Source organism: Callorhinus ursinus, unplaced genomic scaffold, assembly GCF_003265705.2.
Source record: "Callorhinus ursinus isolate GAN/ISIS: 27379988/994484 unplaced genomic scaffold, GSC_fseal_2.0 scaffold2, whole genome shotgun sequence".
Taxonomy (NCBI): domain Eukaryota; kingdom Metazoa; phylum Chordata; class Mammalia; order Carnivora; family Otariidae; genus Callorhinus; species Callorhinus ursinus.
The window spans coordinates 100,201,053-100,224,383 of NW_027397064.1; the positions used below are offsets into that span (position 1 = coordinate 100,201,053).

At 37.6% G+C, this 23,331-nt stretch overlaps 1 protein-coding gene across 9 annotated transcripts in view; it reads left to right on the forward strand.

Moving 5' to 3' along the window:
• EPB41L5 (erythrocyte membrane protein band 4.1 like 5) overlaps positions 1–23,331 on the forward strand; it is a 154,299-nt gene that overhangs the window by 109,313 nt on the left and 21,655 nt on the right. For all 9 annotated transcript variants that reach the window (XR_012375987.1, XM_073885152.1, XM_073885137.1 and 6 more), the window contains 5 exons: positions 1,634–1,731; positions 7,317–7,445; positions 10,119–10,183; positions 14,234–14,324; positions 16,538–16,612. Coding sequence is in view for 8 of the 9 variants with exons in the window: in XM_073885152.1 (XP_073741253.1) it covers positions 1,634–1,731; positions 7,317–7,445; positions 10,119–10,183; positions 14,234–14,324; positions 16,538–16,612 (458 nt within the window). In the remaining variant the exon portion in view is untranslated. The remainder of the gene's footprint in view (positions 1–1,633; positions 1,732–7,316; positions 7,446–10,118; positions 10,184–14,233; positions 14,325–16,537; positions 16,613–23,331) is intronic.

Below are 23,331 nucleotides of genomic sequence, written 5' to 3' on the forward strand. Positions count from 1 at the left end.
CAGGAGGAAAAAAAACAAACAAACCAGGAGATGGCAATTAAGTATATAATTGGAGGCACCTGGGTGGCTCAGTTGGTTAAGTGTCTGACTCTTGATTTGGGCTCAGGTCATCATCTCACCTAAGATTGAGCTCCATGATGGGAGTGGAGCCTGCTTAACATTCTCTCTCTGCCCCTCCCGCGATCCCCTCTTTAAAAAAAGGATGTAAACGAGTATGGAAGATTTTGTGAAGATCAGTGTTGAATTCGTGATTCTCAGTTTTGTACATTAAAATTACCTGGAAAGTTTTAAGAACTACCAGAACCAGAAAACTACCTCTGGAAATTCTGTTACCATGGTTCTAGGATGAGCTCTGGGAATCAGTATTCCTTAAAAGCTCCACATCTGATTCTAACGTGTAGCCAAGAGAGGGATCCACTGAGTTAATTAATGGACACTTTTATAAGATCTCTTTGACCAGGAGAAAATGATTTCATGGTTTTTCCCTCCTTTTTACTGGATTAAATAGAAATTACTAGGCATTCAACAGCTTTTTTTTTTTTGTAAAGTGACAGTTTAAAAATTTAAACTCCTGCCAAATTCATCCCTGCACGATAAGATTATTGGAGTGGTTTTTTTTTTTTTTTAAAGATTTTATTTATTGGATGCCTGGGTGACTCACTTGGCTAAGCGTCTGCCTTTGGCTCAGGTCATGATCCCAGGGTGCTGGGATCGAGTCCCACATCGGGCTCCCTGCTCCTCAGGGAGTCGGCTTCTCCCTCTGCCCCTCCCTCCATTCATTCTCTCTCTCAAATAAATAAATAAATTTTTTAAAAAGATTTTATTTGAGAAAAAGAGAATAAGTGAGGGGAAGGGCAGATGGAGAGGGAGAAGCAGGCCTCCCCAAGGAGAAGCAGGCTCCCTGGTGGTCAGGGAGCCTGATGGAGGGCTTGATCCCAGAACTCTGGGATCATGACCTGAGCCAAAGGCATACACTTAACCTACTGAGCCACCCAGGTGCCCCTAGAGTGGTTAATTTAAATAGAGTTCATTTAAAGCTGAATTGTGTTTAATATATTATCTTTTCAATGGTTAGAGAAATTTATTTGTAATGTGTTTTTGCAGCTAAGCAGAACATAATAAAGACAAAAGGCTTATCCTGCATCACACCTTGTGTTATCAATACATACTCTGTTGAATCAGTGAATGAATAAATGTATGTCCTTCATCTGCTTGCTCCACAGAAGTGTAGTTTTAGGCAGTGTATAGTCAGGGCTAAGGAAAGAAAGTGGGAAAGTACTGAGGTTCGGCAGGAGGCGCTTGCATTGTGGTTATGGAAGAATCCTGTCTCAGGTGTTCTCTGCCTTTTCTTGGTATCTTTTGGCTTGTAAGCCTTCTTAACTACACATGCTATTGAGATTCCATATCTAATGGCTTTCTACAAGTGGTATAGATACAAGGCAGGGTTCCTGTAATTTAGGTTAACTCTTAAATAGTTACCTGGTTATAGAAAGAAAATATATTTATCCTGTGGTCTTATGGATTATTCTATATAATTGTTGGTAACTGGTATTGGAAAAAAAACTTAAGTGTATGCCTTCACACAGCTGTGACAGCCTGGCAGACTAAGAGGCCATGTTGCCATTTTTTCCAGCATTAAAAGATGCCTCACAGAAGCTCAAACACCTTGAGATGGAAAGCAGTCCATTGCCGTCTTCACATCCCAACGTCGATGTCAACATCAACAGCCAGGTATTCCGATTGCTCCTTCGTATACCTGCAGACATCTCCAGACCTCCGAGAAAGCCCTGCTTTCCAAAGCTGATACTTTCTCTTTCCTTTTTCTGGGGAATGTGTGGGTGCCGACTTCTTTCAGACCTATTTCAAAGGCACAATTCATGGATGTTCAGGAGGAAAGGAGGAAACTTGGACAGTGATAGGAACCGTAAGGTTATCTCCTGAGTGTTTTTCAACATGCATGCAAAGTGTTGTGGCTGCTTTAAACTTGTTATTTTGATTTAGCCCATCCTTTTCCTAATTCTGTTCAGTAGGTCTTGATGTAGTTGAAGGTGACAGCCTTTTAAAATTACAGAAGGATTTGAGGCATTTGGGTGGCTCAGTTGGTTGAGTGTCTGACTCTTGGTTTTGGCTCAGGTCGTGATCTCAGAGTTCTGGGATCGAGCCCTGCACTAAGTGGGGAGTCTGCTTGAGATTCTCTCCTCTCCCTCAGTCCCTTCCCCCGCCCCCCCAGGCCCCACGTGCACACTCTCTGTCTCTCAAATAAATACAAATAAAATTACAGAAAGATTTGTTTGAAAGGGAGCTGCTCTGTCATATAAACAGGGAAGAAAATGGAACTTGAGATTCTTCAGCTTTGTTCTTCATAATTTACACCACCCTATGCCCTTGGAGTTTTAGGTTTGGGGTGGGGGATGCATACCAATTTAACCAACTACAGTTAATTGCTTGAGTGTAATTTAAAATTTTTCTTAAATAACTTATAGGGATAATTAAAGTAAATCAAATGAGATAAAAATAATTCATTGTATCTGCTACTAGATGTCCCTACTAAATGCAAGAGTAAATTTTAGATAATGATCTAGAGACACCCTTTTCTCCCTATATATAGATAACAGATAACAAGGATCTTTTGAATGAATTTTGTTTTGATTTTTTTTAAGATTTTATTTATTTATTTGAGAGAGAGAGAATGAGAGATAGAGAGCATGAGAGGGAAGAGGTTCAGAGGGAGAAGCAGACTCCCTGCTGAGCAGGGAGCCCGATGCGGGACTCGATCCTGGCACTCCAGGATCATGACCTGAGCCGAAGGCAGTCGCTTAACCAACTGAGCCACCCAGGTGCCCTTTTGTTTTGATTTTAAAGAGGAAAAGGGACCAGCTGATTTGCAGTGTTGTTTCATCCTTGGATAACTAACTGGAATTTCTTCAGAGATTAATATGATGTAAAGAGTGATTTTCTTCTTTCTTGTCATTGTTCAAGTTGTTCTTTTGAATCCAAGTTGTTTCTTTTTCTTTTTCTAATATGTTTTTGCTTAGAAATGTCTTTTAGAGGCTGATAACATTCCAGAAAGACTTTCATTTTTTTTTTTTTAAGATTTTATTTGTCAGACAGAGTGAGATAGCACAAGCAGGGGAAGTGGCAGGCAGAGGGAGAAGCAGACTCCCTGCCGAGCAAGGAGCCTAACGTGGGACTCAATCCCAGGATACTGGGATCATGACCTGAGCCAAAGGCAGACATTTAGCCAACTGAGCCACCCAGGTGTCCCAAGACTTTCATTTTCATTACCCCTCAGTATTTTTCGATTATATTTGTGTGTTTGCTTTCATATTGTCAGTTGTTTTACTATCTCTGTAAGTAGAGGAATACAGGGTCAGAGACAGAAGAGTTTATTGAAAGCTTTAGATGAAAGTTTTAGGTGGTTAGCAATTAATTAGAGAAAAATTTAATGGAGGACTGGAATGATCCTGAAGGAGAAGGACGACTGGTGAATCTTGGTGGGTGTAAGGTGGGGGAAGAGGAGTGATTGTCTGTTACACTGGAAGGGAATTCATGGAAATCCACTGAACAGCTATGTACTTCTTTTGTAAAATTCCCTGCATGTCTCGTTATAATATAACTGAGCCTTCAAAGCAGAGAATGTGTTCAATTACTCTTGAAGCCTTGAAAAAAGAGGAGTGTGGGTTCAGGATAGGAAAAGGAGTGTAAGAGTGGGTTAGGTAAAGGACAATGTGCCATCAAGGAACATTCTGGGGTTCACATAGCTAGGAAAAATAATAGCTAATATTTAGTGAAAGCTTATTCAGTGGCAGGCAGGAATAACAAGAAAGAACTCAGTGTTGTACTTAAAAACTAAGAGACATCTGATTACCTTACCTTATGTCTTTACAACTAGAGTGTTGCATTAAAGTTGATTCATGTTTTATTTATATGACACATTTTTAATCCAGTCTGATTTCTCTACCTCTACCATCAATAGTTGATGTTTGCTTAGGGAATGCAAATTAATCTTAGTAATCAGCTTTACTAACTAAAGTAATCTTAGGATGAAAAACCTATAAATAAAATACATTGTTCTAAAGCAAAGTATCAGTTTTGGATGATTAGCTCTAAGAACTGTATAACTGAGAATCTCTAAGCCATGTTAGGTTCAGACTAGGACTACTGGCAGCAGAGTTGACTTCACACTCATGTCTTGAGAACCTATTTTAGAGGGATCTCATGCCATGTGAGACCTGCATTACCCAGGTTTCATACAGTCACTGGATATTCCAATACACTGTTGATTCAGTTCTACAAACGTATTTATTGTTTACTTTTTATAAGATAAACGAATGAGGGGGCACCTGGGTGGCTCAGTTGGTTAGGCTTCTGCCTTCAGCTCAGGTGATGATCCTGGAGTCCTGGGATCGAGCCCTGCGTTGGGCTCCCTGTTCAGCGGGGAGTCTGCTTCTCCTTTTGCCCCTCATCCTGCTTGTGCTCTCTCTCTAATAAATAAAAGCTTAAAAAAAACGCTTTGTGTATATTTAGTAAAAATATAAGGTAAATTGTGTCTAATCTTCTAAAGCAGAATTCTTAATTTGCAGATCATAGATCTATTCATGAATAATTATGAGGAGGGCCTTAAACTCTGTGAAATTGAATACATATTCTCTGTTTTATTTTTTTTTAAGGTTTTGTTTATTTATTTGACAGAGAGAGAGAGAGCACAAGCAGGCAGAGGGAGAGGGAGAAGCAGACTCCCTGCTAAGCAGGGAGCCTGATGTAGGGCTCGATCGCAGGACCCTGAGATCATGACCTGAGCCGAAGGCAGATACTTAACTGACTGAACCACCCAGGTGCCCCTTGAATAAATACTCTTGCCATTGATTCATTTATATATTTTTTTCTGGCAAGTGGACCCTTATTTTGTTAAATTCTCAAAAGGGTCCATGACTCAAGAAAAGAATGAACCATCACCAACCTTAAAACAACTCCTTGCATCTCTCCAAGGTGCTAAAAAGAACTTTACTTTGGTTAAAAGGTTTGTGTATATATTTTTTTAATCCAACCGTTTCGGTGTTGGATCTCTCAAATTGGGACCTCTTGTAAGAATGTACCATGTTTCTTTTAGATTTTACTGTTTACACTATTTCTTCACCTTGGTTGTTTGACTGTATAAGTGCCCTGCTGAAAGATGTTTACATTTCCCAGCCAAGATTGTTTTAAGAGTCATTTCAAGTCTGTATCTGGTGGCATTCTGCCTGGAACTTAGGCCGACTTTGGACCAACTTTAACCTCTCATATAAGCTCTCCTATAAGCTGACTCTGACAGCCAGTAGAGTTGAAGTAGCCACAGTCATTTCAGATCAGGTCTCGTTTGGGGTATTTAGGAATCAGGGTGTCCTTTTAATTCTTTTGGTCATCTGTTTGCCACATTTTGGCCATCCAAGGCAGTCATATCAGCGGCACAGTAACTGGCTGCCCCTGGAATTATGTGCTATAATAAAATAATGTGAAAATATTTTAAAGCTGTTACTCTCAACTTGTATTTCAGTAATTTTTTTTATGCACTCATACATCATAATTATAGAAAATAGATTTAAAGAAGCAGGAAATTTTAAATCTTCTATTATTCACTACTAAGAGATAACTACAGTTAACATTTTTAAGATAAATATTTCCAGACTTTTAAATGTGATATGTATAAATATTTCCAAACTTTTGGAATAGTGGATAAATATTTCCAAATATTTAAATATTTCCAAATATTTAAATATCCACTTTCCTACATCCAAATGTATTTTTAAAAATAAAAATGCAGTGATACTGGTTTTTAAAACTAATCAATTATAAATATCTTTATTTTGAGGACATATTACAGACAGTAGTTAAATTGTGTCACCACTGTGTTTACTCAGTTACCTGTTGGACACTTAGATTATTGCTAATTTTCACTGTCATCATCAATGCTGTGACAAACAACCTTCTAAATAAATATCTGCTGTCATCTGATTATTTTCCTGGGAAGGAAGTAGTAGGATAAAGTACAGACAATTTTAAAGCCTTTATACTTTTGCAAAAATTGAAAGATGGTAACAGTTTATACTTTTACCTGTGATATGTGTGTTGAATTCTTTTTTACGTTTGTAGTATAGACGGAAAAAAATCTCTGCTTATGTCAAGAGGCAGGTTGCTCTGAGAATTCTATAATGTGCAAATAGAAATAATTAACAAGTAATTTCAACTCTGTAACATAATTGACTCTGAAAAGAAAATATCAAAGTATTTGAATTAGCCATGATTTTCCCCCAGCTTTATTGAGATATAATTGACAAATAAAATTGTAATATATTTAACATAAATCATTTTTTTAAAATTTTTTTTATTGTTATGTTAATCACCATATACTACATCATTAGTTTTTGATGCAGTGTTCCATGATTCATTGTTTGTTCATAACACCCAGTGCTCCATGCAGAACGTGCCCTCCTCAATACCCATCACCAGGCTAACCCATCCCCCCACCCCCCTACCCTCTAAACCCTCAGTTTGTTTTTCAGAGTCCATCATCTCTCATGGTTCGTCTTAACATAAATCATTTAAGTATCAGTTGTAGTGCAGATAATTTAAAATACTTTTTTTTTTTAAGTAAGCTCCACGCTGGGTGTGGAGCCCAATGTGGGGCTTAAACGCATGACCCCGAGATCAAGACCAGAACTGAGGTCAAGAGCTAGGTGCTTAACCACCTGAGCCATCCAGGCCACCCCTAAACTTACTTCTTAATTTGCTTCATTCCATTTATTTCTTTTCATAGTGGTTTATTTATATTGTTTTCATGGTGACCTTCGCTGACTGGACTTGTGCTTTGTTCTGTCATTTTCATAGTCTATACCTGAGAGTGACTATTTGTGGCTATATAACATAATTCCAAACAAAATCATCTACCTGGTGACAGCTCCAGAATTGCAGGGATTATTAGTCTGTATAGGGCCTAACCTAAAATCCAGTTGAATTCCAGCAAACAGCACATGTTTTCCATGTGTGATTTCATTCAGGCATTTGTCCTGAATGATGTAGTTATTCAGTTGCTTTAAAGACAGGAAATTGGGCTAGATGATTTCTAGAGATCCCTACCAATTCATATTTCATGTTTGTGATTATTGTGTCTTAGTTTGAAACTGCATGTGGGAGGTGACTATTCTTGGAACAGTCTAGGACTATTTAAGACACGTGATTTCCTGGTTGTCTGAATATGAACGAACTTTCATCAGCCACTTTCCTATTTCCGTATAACTATAGCCCATCAGAGTTGCTTACAGTATATTTTTAATATCTAGGAGGAGGTGGTGAAGTTGACTGAAAAATGTCTTAATAATGCCATTGAGAGCCCAGGATTGAATGCCAGGAGAGTTCCTCCTAACTTGAAGAGTAACATTTTGAAGGCCCAGGTAGAAGCAGTGCATAAGGTAAGCTGCCTTTAATGGGGATAGTCCTGATAGAAGGGAAAAGAACATGAGACTTAGGCTGAGAGACCCAAAGACACATATGTACATAAATGTTAAAAGAAGAATGACCTAACTAGTGATTGGAGGTAGAAAGAAGTACCCAGACACATGCTCAAGATGGCAGAACGTCTTCCTGAGTCTGAGTACAAGCTAGATTAAGAGGGGACAGTCATGGGATAAAAAGTTGAAAGTAAAGACCCTCTAGGGCATAAGAAGTCCTTTTTTTTTTTAAGTCAAATTCCTATAGACGTGAGTCCCTAATCTTTGCCACTTGTATAGCCAGAAAATCTAATGACTTTGAGGTTCCTGTGAACAGTGAGTCTGTGGTTTTAGGTATTTCTTTAGCCATCTGCTATTCCCCACCACCCATCTGCCCTCAGTTTGGCAGATTTGTTTGTAACAAGTGTGACAGTTACAAGGTGAAGGAGTTGGCTGTGACATTGTGAAGGATGCAGTGGAGAGAGACTAGCCCCCATGAAGTTTATGGCATCCATGTTCTCAAAGTCAGTTTTTCCTTGGTGCTTCCTGACTTTCAGACTTATCGTCCATACTAAAATCAGGACAGAAGCCTATCTCACCAAATCATGTTATCAACTAGAATTTCAAAATATCCTGTTGTTGAGAAGATCATGCACTTTACCCCTTCTGTCCCCAAGCACAAGCCTTGAAGAGAACCTGAGATGACTTTGCAGAATATTGTTCATGCTTTAGTTATCTATCCTCTCCCCCCAGTATAAACATAAAACATAATATTTGCCTATAAAATAGTAAATATAAAATATGACAATACAGGCTCTGGAATCAGACAGCTTTGAGTTTGAATCCCATTTCTGGTCTACCACATACTAGTGTTGTGACTTGGCAAGTTAGTTTCTCTGAGCCTCAGTTTAATTATGTTTAAGAAAGGATATGGGTAGTACCTACCTTAAGGTGGGTTACAAGGATAAGATAATAAATGTAAAGGACATGAAACAGTGAGTGCCTGGCACATAAAGAGCATTTAATTAAGTGTTGAAATCCCCAATGTTGAAGCTACGTGTTGTATTAGCAATAGCAGTAATTGTTGTCACTACCTTACATTTCATTTACAGTTTTGGATTTTTCTTGACTTGAGGAAGAAAACAATAACTTGAATAGCCCTAAAATAAAGAGATTTTATTTTATATTTAGAATCCTTCTCATGAAGAAAAATCCAGGACCAGATGCCTTCATTGTTGATATCTACTGGCTTTAAAGGAGGAAATAAGAGTTCCACACTAACTCTTTCAGAAAACAGAAGAGGAGGGAGCACTTCCCACCTCATTTACTGATACTAGTATTACCCCCGTACCAAAGCCAAAAAAAGATTTCATATGAAAAGAAACTATAGACTAATACCCCTCTTGTACATAGACTCAAAAATCCTTAACAGAATAGACCAACTAGCATTTACCTCAGGAAAAAAGTTGGTTTATCCTTCAAAAACCACTATAGTTCACCATATTAAAAAGTAAATTATCCCAATTCATATGGAAAAGGCATTTCACAGAAATCAATACCCATTTGTGATAAATGCTCACAGTAAACTAGAAACAGAATGGAGCTTGTTCAGCCTAATAAAGGGCATCAATGAAAAAAATCTACAGCTAGCATCACACTTCATGCCGAAAAACACATTCACTGAAATGGCCAGTATTAAAAACTGACCATCCCTGGGTTGGCAGTGATGGAGCTCCTGCAGTGCACATTCACACAGATACTAGTACACGAATGTTCCTAGCAGCATTATTTGAAATAGCTAAAAACTAGAAACAACCCACATGGCCATCAGCAGGTAAACATAAACAAATTGGGGTATATCCATTCAGTGGAATGCTACGTAGCACATAAAAAGGAATGAATTGGTGATACATGCAGCACCATGGGTGAATCTCCAAAACATCATGCCATTCTAAAGAGATAGACACTTTAGGATAGGTATTGTGATTCCATTTATATGAAACTATAGAACATAATGCTCACTGTTTGCCACGTGTAAGGGTTTTTGATGAGGTTGCGTTGGCCACAAGGGAATATTGTAGGGGTAGTGAAAATGTTGCACATGGTGACTTTGGTGTTGGTTATGCACCTGTATATATTTTTCAGAATTCATAAACCCTACATTTAAAAGGTGTGCATTTTACTGTATGTAAATGATACCTCAATAAGTTAAAGGAAAAAACTGACCCCTTCAGAAATATATTTTAGAATTTCCTCCTAACATATTCCTTGTGTTCAGGGAAAAATAAAAAGCCGGATAGACTGTTAAACATCTCTTTCTTCTTTTCATCATGTAAATTCCAAAAATTCTGGCATTGAATCTTTTGGGATTCTGTATATATTGACTAACACACCGTGATGTCTTAAATAAGTGAGAGCTGTCTAGTAAAGGGTGTGAATTTGTGTACCATTGAAGTGGAAGTGTGGATTATTAATTTGGGTATATGATGGGGCTATACTAGGTGTAGTACTGATACTTCCGTAGACAAGGTATGATAACCTCTGGAACTGAAGCAAAGTGATATTTCTGTTTTTACTGGAGAAGTATAAATTTCTTGTTTGTTACTTTAGTATCCTCAACAAATACTTAATTTTTTTATGATTTCATTTTCTTAGGTTACAAGAGAAGATAGCTTATTAAGTCATAAAAATGCCAGTGTTCAGGATGCTGCCACAAACAGGTACAGTTCTGGGTTAGATGGAATTAAATTGATGTTCTTCTCCTCTTAACTTTTCTTTTTTGGTCTCTTTTTCTCTTTTGCAGTGTATCACCATATAATTGCAGGCTATCTTATTTGAAAAATAGCTTGAATTCACTCTTCTATCCATTACATAGCTGTTTACTACCTAGTTTTAGATTATCTGGTGGTACTTCTAATTTGCATTCTCATTCTTTTACTGAATCAAACTGCAGAGCAAAAGCAATCTTTAAAGATATTTTTAATCTTATACATGGTGAGGGATGTATATTATTTCTCTTAATTTTAGTGCCATCCTGTTATCGCAGTGGCCTTGTTCTTACAAACTTTCTTATTATGAGCTCTCACACTATTCGAGTAAATTTATTTGCTCTTCTCTCCAAGTCCCTTCTGCCTCTTTTCTTTAATGAGTATTAAGTCATTTATTTGCTTTGCTAGGCTTTTATCCCCTGCTCTGTGCCAGTTTGTTTTGTTCATCATTATGTATCCAGCATTCTGTGCTTAGTCGGTGCTAAACATTGTTGAATGAATGAATGCTGTTTCTTTTTCTGTTATTCAAAATGTATTCAGTGAGGAATTTCCTGATTAATCATATTCAGTTCCAGATACTGTAACCAAAATCGCCCTTAAGCATATAGCGTGCTTCACATGTATGACTATAGTTAGTATTCAGCAAACACACTAATTGATGATCAGGGTAAAACTGGAATTACAATTTAACCTTTTAATTAATTTCAGTAAATCAGTTGGCCCCACAATATTCTTATTAGAGCCTTTTAGAACTTCATCAAAAAAAATTCTTTTTTTTTTTTTTGCCAGTAGGAGGATACCGGGAATAGGACTGCCCAGTCCATTGAACTCTTAAAGCTGGAAAGAACCTAGAATGTACTCCAGCTTCTAGATTTGCTTTTCTAAATGGCTGTTGATATTTTAAATGATCTATTTTTCCCCCAGGAGTTGAAATGTATTCTTTAAGATATCCTTAAGTTCTTTTGTTTAAACTTGGGTCTATTTCTGGACCCTTTCCCTTTCTGTTAATCTTTTCTGTAGTCTGATTTGTTCCCATGCCATAGAACACTTTTAAGAAATTACTGTATCCTGGGCGCCTGGGTGGCTCAGTTGGTTAAGCGACTGCCTTCGGCTCAGGTCATGATCCTGGGGTCCCGGGATCGAGTCCCGCATCGGGCTCCCTGCTCAGCGGGGAGTCTGCTTCTCCCTCTGACACTCTTCCCTCTCGTGCTCTCTCTCTCTCATTCTCTCTCTCTCTCTCAAATAAATAAATAAAATCTTTAAAAAAAAAAGAAATTACTGTATCCTCCCTCCTTTTTTAAGATCTTATTTATTTATTTGAGAGAGAACTAGAGAGAGCACAAGCAGGGGAGGGGCAGAGGGAGAGGAAGAAGTAGACTCCCTGCTGGGCAGGGAGCCCATTGCGGGGCTCAATCCAAGGACCCCAGGATCATGACCTGAGCTGAAGGCAGCCGCTTAACTGACTTGAGCCATCCAGGTGCCCCTGTTGTATCCCCTTTTTAAAAAAGAAAATATTTCAAGCATAGAGAAAACTGTGGAGATTATATATTGTCTGTGTACCAAGTATCAAGCTTTGTGACATCTTCACATTTTGCTGTGACCATTTTTCCTTTATCTTTTTTATTGAGTTGTAATTCCCGTACCATAATGTTTTCCCTTTATAAGTATACAGTTCACTGCTTTTTAGTACATTGACAAAGTTTTGCACCATTACCACTGTCTAATTCCGTAACACTTACATCACCTCTAAAAGAAAGACCATGCCCATTTGCAGTCTCTCCACATACTGGATTTGCCTACTCTGGACAGTTCATATAAATGGAATCACATAATATGTGGCCTTTTGTATCTGGCTTCTTTCATTTAACATAATGTTTTCATGGTTGATCCATATTGTATCATATATTGGTATGTCACTCCTCTTTACGGCTGAATAATATTCCATTGTATTAGATATTCCACGTTTTGTTTATCCATATATGAATTGATGGACATTTCTGTTCCCCTTTTGACTGTTTTGCTATGCTAAGAACATTCACATACAAGAATTTTTGTACACGTTCTTTCAATTCTCTATCTACCCAGGAGGGTTATTGCTGAATTAGTCATGTAGTAACTCTGTGTTAATCTTTTTGAGGAATTGCCAAACTGTCTTCCTAAACAGCTACAACATTGTCATTTCCCACCAGCAATGTATGTGGTTACCAGTTTCTCCACATCCTTTCCAATGCTCATTATTCTCCATCTTTAAAATTACAGCCATCCTAGAGAGTATGAAGCATGTCTCATTGTGGTTTTGATTTTCATTTACCTGAGGACTAATATTGAACGTCTTTTCTACTTTGGAGAAATGGCTATTCAGATCATTTATTTTTGTAGTAATAGCTTTATTTAGATAAAATTTAAATACTGTGTGGTTCACCCATTTAAATTATGTAATTCAGTGGTTTTTGTTTTGACATATCTGAATTTAAAAAAATCCATATTTCCTTCATTTTAACTACCATTACATAAGTCAATCACAGTTTACTCATTCTTTTATTAATGGGCCAGTATTGTTCCAAATTAATGTTGTACATGTTCTTCCTTACCTTACACATGTTGTGAGGATTTTTTTAGGGTGTATACCTGGGAGTGAAATTGCTGGGTCATGACACACACTGGGCAGAATGGCTCAGAAGCTTTTCATCTTCTTCCTGTGTTTTGTGCAGTGTCAATTATATGTGACTAATCTTTTCTTGAAGGGTTGGGAGAATTCATTGTAAGACATACTTCACTCCTTTTAATGCTCACTTTTTCTTATATTGAGTCCTTTCCTCTGAGCTGTTGCTTCTTTCTGAAGCACAAAGTTATTTTTTCTCTCTTTTACATTTTACTACTTATTCTTGAAGTTCTGCATTTTCATTACTGTCAAAGAATAGGTTTTTTAGAAAACATCTGTTAGTATTCAAGGTGGCCTTTCAATCTGAAGATCTATATATGTCTTTTTTCAGTTCTGGAAAATCATAAGCCATTATCTTTTTGAATGTCGAGTATCCGTTAGTTAAAACATCATGATCATTTCTCTGTTTTTCATAACTATCCCTTCTTATTTTTCATCTCTTTGCCTCTTTTTGCTCATTGTTGTGGATGAAACAGTCCTAGCTTCCACCTCACTAATTATGTCTGACTTTTTCAATCTAGGATTTATTTCTCATTTTTTCTCATTCTCCTTGTAAGCTTCAGGACCTGCTCCTGTTTGCACACTTTTCAGCGATATTAGGAAGGACTGGGATTTCCTACTGGATGTGTTATCTTGGTGGATGATGATCTTTAGTCTCTAGATTTCCCCCTTTCCTCCCTGCTGTTGAAGCCATCTGTGAGGCTGCTCCTTGTTCTTGTTATTCTTGTTATTCTTGTTATTCTTACCTGGGATCAGACACCATTGTGATTCCTGTTGCCAGGACTAGTAACAGATTCTCTGGCATCCTCTCACCTGGCTAGTCATGTTGTAATATCTGGAGCACTCTAGGTGTTGCTTCTGCCTTCTGCAGCAGAGCTCTCCAGCCTGTGTCCTTAGATGGTGGCTTCTCCCTATGGTTTTCTGACTGTTCTCCCATATCTCAGGTATTCTGGTTAGTTTCTAGTCCACTGAGCTTTCCCATTCATGTATTTGATAACGGTTTTTAAAAATCATTCAGTTGATCTCTCTTGTTTGTGTATCTTTCTTTTTAAGATAAATCTCTTCGGAACTCTCAGTGAGATTTAGGAGGATTGGAAAATAGTCTACCATTTTGATCCATCTGTGAATGAGTCTGGTGTGGATATGGAAACTTACTTGGTGGGTGGAGAAGGGTCTCACAAAGGCATATGAATGCAACCCTGACTGCTGTCGTGCTCCTCACAAATTGTCATTTCTTCTTCCTCTACATGGATTATTACTCTTCTTTCTGAAGTTCTTTCCTCTAACATGTTCCCTATGCTATAGGTGCTCCATGATGTGAATTTATCTTTTTCTTCCAGTGCTGTATTAAATGAGAATAATGTGCCCTTCCCTGAAGATTCTCTTGCTCTGATGCATACCACACCTGCAGCAAATGGTTCTGTTCTTAAGGTAACAACACTTGCTTTTGAAAGTTTCTCCAAAGACTATTTTGAGTTGAGTCCTATGGTATAATCACAGACATCGGGTGATTTCTCATTGACACCAGAACTTAAGCTGTGAGAAAAGCATTGAGCCTCAGTTCTCTAGAGAGAATCCTATTGTCAAATCTCTCACAAGAGTATCTCAAGACTTCTTCTTCAGTTTTTCTGTTATTTGTTGGTCTTTTTGTCTTAGGTGGTCTTTGTATTTTTGGTTTTTTGAAATTGGCTATACGACCCTATTGTCTCAAACAGTAGATGGCACATAGTGGGCACTAAATAAATATTGATTGCTTGAAACACCAGCACCCTATCATTGTGTTGCAGTATAGCCAGCTCGTCACAGCCCCTGATTTTCTGCCCCTTGTCACACCCTTACCAGTCCAGAAATCATAGACACTCAGTTCATTGCCCATTACCCAGTTCATTAACCCATTGAATGTTTCAGTTTGCAAGTTAAATGAAAAATTACCCTTGCAAATGAACGAAAAACCATTTTGCTCTTTAACTACATAAATGCATTTGTTATAGAAATTGGCTAAATATTACATAAAAAGAAAAAGTTAGGAATCACCTGTATTCCCACTATCCAAAGACAGTGTATAATTAAGATTTAGGTGTATAATTTTTCAGACTTTTGGGTTTAAAAAAATCGATTCTAAAGTATCTTCAATCAGGAGCTTCCTTTTTGCTAATTAAAATTCTAAACAGATACATTGACATCTTGATCATTGAAAATTAAGTGAAACATGAGATTTTTTGGACAGAGAAGGTCATTTAATTCAAAGATTTATTGCATGTTATGATATGTACCAGACAGCATACTAGTTTCAGAAAATCAAAAGTTAAGCATGGCTTCTTTTTTCAAACTGCTTACATTCCACTGGGAAAGAGAATTTTAATACATCGTGGTAGAGATATATACACACTGTTTGGGGGCACTCAGGCTACAGGTGGGAGGGGGTAGCATAAGAGGAGGGAGATGTGAGAAGTGAGAGAACAATTTTTTTTTAAACAATTTTTTCCTACCTGTGATTAAAATTAAGTTGAATGTTGAGACATAAATAGGAGATTGACCACAGCCTGAAGACAGACAGATAGAAATAGGATTGTATGAATGGAGGGCCTTCTTTTGTTATGTGTACTACACCCTAGATGCTTATTTCTCTTATTTTCAGTTTGGAATTTTATCTTTTATTCTTTTTAAATTCTTCCCACCTACCTACCTACCTACCTACCTTCTCTCTCTCTCTCTCTTTCTCTCTTTCTTTGTAGTACAGAGATCCATCTTCCATTAGGTGCTTCAAATACTGATTAAAAAGTATTGATTAACATTTATGGGGGAAGTTCATACTGTACTCTTTTTCAAACAGTGAAGTACCGGCACATCTGGATGAAGAAGTCTTTGGAATTTAGGCATCTTCTTTACTTACTGTCTCCTGTGCTGCACCTTTTATCTCTCTCTTCCAGTTTAAGAGCTAAGAGCCAGAACAGTCTTTTTTTTTTTTTTAAAGATTTTATTTATTTATTTGACAGAGAGATAGAGAGCACAAGTAGGCAGAGCTGCAGGCAGAGGGAGAAGGAGAAGCAGGCTGTCCGCTGAGCAGAGAGCCCGATGTGGGGCTCGATCCCAGGACCCCCGGCATCATGACCTGAGCCGAAGGCAGCTGCTTAACCGACTGAGCCACCCAGGCGCCCCGAGCCAGAACAGTCTTAACCCTACCCTTTGTTTTGTCTCATCAGAAAGAGTAGCTCTATGAAAATTCGCGTAACACTTTATTTTTTTTAAGATTTTATTTATTTATTTGAGAGAGAGGGGGCACAAGTGGGCAGTGGGGCAGAAGGAGAGGAAGAAACAGACTCTCCGCTGAGCAGGGAGCCCGATGTGGGGCTCGATTCCCGGACCCTGAGATCATGACCGGAGCCGAAGGCAGACGCTTAACTTATGGTGCCACCCAGGTGCCCCCACATAACACTTTAGCTTTTTCAACTTCTGATTTTGGTCTAGGTTCCCCTACAAGCAAAGTAGGATCACTATAACCATGATTCCTGAGTATCCCTGTTTGTTTAAATGTTAACACCAACAAAGGCTGAGTCAGAATTGTAAGTTGAGAGGATATGGAAAAAATTTAGTTTGATGATTAATGAGTCATTTAACAGCTATATATATTTTATCTTTCATAGGATGCCACAGATGAATTGGATGCCTTGCTTTTATCTCTAACTGAGAATCTAATGGACCACACAGTCACACCTCAGGTAAATATGCTTTAAAACAGCAAGGTGGAAAGGAATTTCTGTTTTAAAAATTTTCCTGCTACGTTCCAGTTTTTGCCTTTTTAACCATGTAGTAAAACTGTTCCATTTAATAAGAGGTCATGTTTCAGTAACCACTTAGCCTTGCCTTTCTACTAAAATTTCACCACTTTAAATTTATGTGTCACTGTATAGTGACCACATGTTACTATAAGCCTATTTGTAATTCAACACCATATTAAATAACATGAGAGGGGATAAACATAAAGAGTTGAAACAGTAAGGACATAGAGCATAAGAGTGGTTGGCATTGAACACATGGATTGTTATTGCAGTATAGGAGATACTGTGTTGGGTACTGTGACCAAATTATAATACAGATAAGAAACAATTCTTTCCCTCCAGAGACTTACTGTATAGTTGAGATGAAAGGTATACAAATAACTCATTCATTGTGTTATGAGTAATATGACAAGAATTGCTGTGGGAACTAGATGTCATTCTGAAGGCTTGGAAGTACAGATGGTACTTTCTCTGGACCTGGATGTTTGCTTAGATCATTAGTTCTTAAACTTAGGTGTGTATCAGAATCACCTGGAGGGTGTTCCTTAAAACACAGATTGCTGGGCTCTACCCTCAGAGTTTCTGATTTGGTGTGTCGGGGTTAGGGCCTGAGAAGTTGCATTTCTAGCATGTTCCAAGTAATGTAGATGTGGTCTGGGAACCACCCTTTGGTAACCACTAGCTTAGATCAGTAAACAGAGACTTTACTGAAGGATAAGAATTAATCACAAGTCTGGAAAAGTGAGCAGGCAGAAGACAAAAGGGATAGTGTCAGTATTAAGCCACGATAATCCTTTATAAAGATAAAAGAAGTAACTTCAAAGATTAATGTAAGATGGCCCAAAGCTCAGAGAAGGATTCCCTAGGGCCTAACTCAGAACCATATTCCCTGTGCACTCTATCATAAGTGGATACGGTGATGAAAATCAAATTGATTAAACAACTTTTTTATATCACTGATATGTTTTCTCCTCCCTGAAAATTTAGAATGCTTCTTTTGTTTTAAATCAAAATTTAGAATATCATGCATTTTAGATTCTGCATATTGGCTCTCTGTTCTGTTACAGTTTTCCCTGTTATTAGAACTATAACACTCTTCTAATAACTTTAGCATTTTAATTGATTTTGATACAGAGTAGGTCAGTTAAGCATCATTATGTAGCTGTTTTGTTATTTTTGCTTGTTAATTCTTTCAGAAGATTTTTAGAATAACTTTTTCTAGTCCCACCCCTTTGGATTTTTATTTATAAATGCATTAAATTCATAAGTTATTTTGGAAAAAGAATTGATATATTTATGATAATTTGTGTTCTTAGCTAAGGATACAGTATTTTTCTCATTCAAGACTTCCTGTATCTCTTCTTAAACTTTGTCATTATAGCCTCCTCAATATAAGTTCTATACTATTTTTATTATTTTTAGATCCTTCCTGCTTTTTTGTGCTATTAACGAGATCTTTTCCCCCATTATATTTAAACTGGCTTTAAGAAGGCTATTGTATTCTGAAAAAAATTCGACAAAACTTTTCATCAGTTAAAAGAGTAAAGCTGAAAAAAATTATAGATATTTAAATAAAGTATGCTTTTTATTGAGGAAAGGGTTTTTATTATATTTTTATGTTTATCTCACTTACAGTTACCATTCTGAAGAAGCATCCAAATTATGAAGTTCCATCTTCCCTGAGAGGAACAAAGGCAGAACCTAAAATTTATAGCAGAAATATCTATTACTAAGGCTAGGAAGAAAGTTCTAGAAAGCACTAAAATTCCTATCAGTTTAGGAATTGGTAAATACGTAGGATAAATATGTGACAAGAAGGTATCTCTAAGAACAATAGGATAGTATCCATTTTTTTTAAAAGTCAGATGCCCAAATTAATTATACCTGTCAGTCCATGGCAGACTATCATCAGGTCCATGCAAGGCTTCTCTTTTGTTTGTCTCATTTTATTTTCCTTTGTCCTCCATTCCCCACTTTCATTCCCCGTTTTTCCTTATGCACCCATTCTATTGTATTTGCTGCATGTCCTTCCAGGCACCTTTCATATATTCATTTAGATAAACATCTGTGAAAAACAGTATGAAGTTTCCTCAAAAAATTAGAAATAGAATTACCATCTGATCCAGTAATTCCATTACTGGATATTTACCCAAAGAAAATGAAAACACTAATTCAAAAAGACATATGCATCCCTGTGTTTATTGCAGCATTAGCCAGGATATGGAAGGAACCCAAATATCCATTGATAGATGAATGGATAAAGAAGATGTGGGCTGTGTGTATGTGTGTGTTTGTATGTGTAATGGAATATTACTTAGCCATAAAAAAGAAAGAAATCTTCCCATTTGCAGTAACATGGATGGAGCTAGAGGGTATAATGTTAAGTGAAATAAGGCAGACAGAGAAAGACAAATACTGTATGATTTCACTCATAGGTGGAATTTAAGAAACAAGACAAACAAGGAAAAAAAAGAGACTAACAATAAATAAGACAGACTTAAATACAGAGAACAAACTGGTGGTCACCAGAGGGGAGGTGTGTGGGGGGATGGATGAAATAGGTGAAGAGGGTAAAGAGTACACTTATCATGATGAACACTAAGAAATGTATAGAGTTGTTGAATCATTATATTGTACACCTGAAACTATTATAACTTTGAAAAAAATCTACATATTTCTTTGAAGGTACTGTGGGAGAATTTGGGATAGATACCCACAAATAGGATTGCTGGGTTGCATGCTTATATACTAGGTATTGCTCACTGCCTCCAGAATGGCTCCCATAGTTTATAAGTCCTACCAGCAGTTTTTCCTTAAGCTGAACTTTATCTGACTTTCTAATATATTCTGTCTTTATGGGTTTGTCTCATTGTTTGAATTTGCATGGGTTAAATGGTATATTTCCTCCATTATTTTAATGCTGCTTTAGGGTTCCTCTTTGATTGAGTCACCTATTTGTATCTTTTGCCCATTTTTCTGTCAGTTTTCTTGTCTTTTTCTTAATTTCAGGAATTCCTTGTACAGTCTAGATACTAATTCCATGTCAGTCTTAGATATTAAAAATATTTTCTCCTAATCTGTGTATTAACACATCTGAGGCATTTTTATCACCGTGTCATTTGTGATAGGTAGCAGTGACATTGAGAAAACCTATGTCTATCACTGTGGAGGTGGATGAGTAACCTTCTATTCTGATGTCACATATTCTTATTTTTTCTCGTAGTTTGGGGTTTAGGGTTTAAAAAAAATCCTTCCTCCTCTGCCACCCCAATCCCTGAGGTCACAGAGGTATTCTTTTCTGTTTGTTTCTGTTAGCTTTGATTTTATTTTACCTTTCACATTTAGATTTTAACCAGTGTGAACAGCTTGAGGTTTGGGGGGAAGATGTCATTGTGCTTTCGATATGACCCAAATTTGTCTTCATCCATAAAAAGAGAAAATTTTCCCCATGTTATCTACTAAATAACTCATCCTTTCCCAGTTGGTGTGTTACTAATCTTTCTGTTGTGTTCCAGTTTGTGCTCTCTTTTTCTGCTTTACTACTATTGTGTTTATTACTCTGGCTTCATACTGATACTTAGTTTATTCTTACTTATAAATTTCAGCATCAGTATATCAGATTTCCCCCAAAATTCTGCTGGCATTTTAATGGAGTTTATATTAAATTTATAGATTACTTTGGAGAAAACTGACATTTTTGTAATATCTTTTCATTTTCATGAACGTGATAGATATTTCTGTTTTCTCTCATCTTAGAGTCTCTAAATGTTCTCTGTAAGTCCTCTTTAGATTGTTAGGCTAAATCCTAAATACTTTATAGTTTTGTTACACCTTTGTTGATATCGTGAATGGTATTTAATTTTTTCCCCCCAAGTTTTTATTTAAATTCCAGTTAGTTACCAGACAGCGTAATATTATTTTTAGGTGTAGAATTTAGTGATTCATCACTCACAACACCTGGTGCTCATCACAACACGTGTACTCCTTAATACCCATCACCCGTTTAACCCATCCTCTTGCTCTCCCAAGTCACAACTAGTTTTTTAAAAATTTTTTATTGTTATGTTAATCACCATACATTACATCATTAGTTTTTGATGTAGTGTTCCATGATTCATTGTTTGTGCATAACACCCAGTGCTCCATGCAGAACGTGCCCTCTTTAATACCCATCACCAGGCTAACCCATCCTTCCACCCCTTCTCCTCTCTAGAACCCTCAGTTTGTTTTTCAGAGTCCATCATCTCTCATGATTCGTCTCCCCCTCCGATTTCCCCCCCCTTCATTCTTCCCCTCCTGCTAATTTCTTTTTTTTTTCTTAACATATATTGCATTATTTGTTTCAGAGGTACAGGTCTGTGATTCAACAGTCTTGCACAATTCACAGCGCTCACCATAGCACATACCCTCCCCAATGTCTATCACCCAGCTACCCCATCCCTCCCACCAGCCCCCACCCCGCGCTCCAGCAACCCTCAGCTTGTTTCCTGAGATTAAGAATTCCTCATATCAGTGAGGTCATATGACACATGTCTTTCTCTGATTGACATTTCACTCAGCATAACACCCTCCAGTTCCATCCGCGTGTTGCAAATGACAAGATCTCATTCCTTTTGATGGCTGCATAATATTCCATTGTATATATATACCACATCTTCTTTATCCATTCATCTATCGATGGACATCTTGGCTCTTTCCACAGTTTGGCTATTGTGGACATTGCTGCTATAAACATCGGGGTGCACGTACCCCTTCGGATCCCTACATTTGTATCTTTGGGGTAAATACCCAGTAGTGCAATTGCTGGATGGTATGGTAGCTCTAATTCCAACTTTTTGAGGAACCTCCGTACCGTTTTCCAGAGTGGTTGCACCAGCTTGCATTCTCACCAACAGTGTAAGAGGGTTCCCTTTTCTCCGCATCCCTGCCAACATCTGTCATTTCCTGACTTGTTAATTTTAGCCATTCTGACGGGTGTGAGGTGGTATCTCATTGAGGTTTTGATTTGGATTCCCCCGATGCTGAGCGATGTTGAGCACTTTTTCATGTGTCTGTCAGCCATTTGGATGTCTTCTTTGGAAAAATGTCTGTTCATGTCTTCTGCCCATTTCCTGATTGGATTATTTGTTCTTTGGGTGTTGAGTTTGATAAGTTCTTTATAGATTTTTGGATACTAGCCCTTTATCTGATACGTCATTTACAAATATCTTCTCCCATTCTGTCAGTTGTCTTTTGGTTTTGTTGACTGTTTCTTTTGCTGTGCAGAAGCTTTTTATCTTGATGAAGTCCCAAAAGTTCATTTTTGCCCCTGCTTCCCTTGCCTTTGGCGATGTTTCTAGGAAGAAGTTGCGGCGGCTGAGGTCGAATAGGTTGCTGCCTGTGTTCTCCTTTAGGATTTTGATGGACTCTTGTCTCACATTTAGGTCTTTCAACGAATTGGGGTCTATTTTTGTGTGTGGTGTAAGGAAATGGTCCAGTTTCATTCTTCTGCATGTGGCTGTCCAATTTTCCCAACACCATTTGTTGAAGAGACTGTCTTTTTTCCATTGGACATTCTTTCCTGCTTTGTCAAAGACTAGTTGACCATAGAGTTGAGGGTCCATTTCTGGGCTCTCTATTCTGTTCCATTGATCTATGTGTCTGTTTTTCTGCCAGTCCCATACTGTCTTGATGATGACAGCTTTGTAATAGAGCTGGAAGTCCGGAATTGTGATGCCGCCAGCTTTGCTTTTCTTTTTCAATATTCCTCTGGCTATTCAGGGTCTTTTCTGGTTCCATACAAATTTTAGAATTATTTGTTCCATTTCTTTGAAAAAAGTTAATGGTATTTTGATGGGGATTAGCATTGAATGTGTAGATTGCTCTAGGTAGCATTGACATCTTCACAATATTTGTTCTTCCAATCCATGAGCACAGAACGTTTTTCCATTTCTTTGTGTCTTCCTCAGTTTCTTTCATGAGTATTTTATAGTTTTCTGAGTACAGGTTCTTTGCCTCTTTGGTTAGATTTATTCCCAGGTCTCTTATGGTTTTGGGTGCAATTGTAAATGGGATTGACGCCTTCATTTCTCTCTCTTCTGTCTTGTTGTTGATGTATGGGAATGCCACTGATTTCTGTGCATTGACTTTATATCCTGCTACTTTACTGAATTCCTGTATGAGTTCTAGCCGTTTTGGGGTGGAGTCTTTTCGGTTTTAAACATAAAGTATCATATCATCTGCAAACAGTGAGAGTTTGACTTCTTCTTTGCCGATTTGGATGCCTTTGATTTCTTTTTGTTGTCTGATTGCTGTGGCTAGGACTTCTAATACTATGTTGAATAGCAGTGATAGTGGACATCCCTGCCGCGTTCCTGACCTTAGGGGGAAAGCTCTCAGTTTTTCCCCATTGAGAATGATATTCGCTGTAGGTTTTTCATAGATGGCTTTTATGATATTGAGGTATGTACCCTCTATCCCTATACTCTGAAGAGTTTTGATCAAGAAAGGATGCTGTACTTTGTCAAATGCTTTTTCTGCATCTATTGAGAGGATCATATGATTCTTGTTCTTTCTTTTGTTAATGTATTGTATCACGATTTGCGGATGTTGAACCAACCTTGCAGCCCAGGGATAAATCCCACTTGGTCGTGGTGAATAATCCTTTTAATGTACTGTTG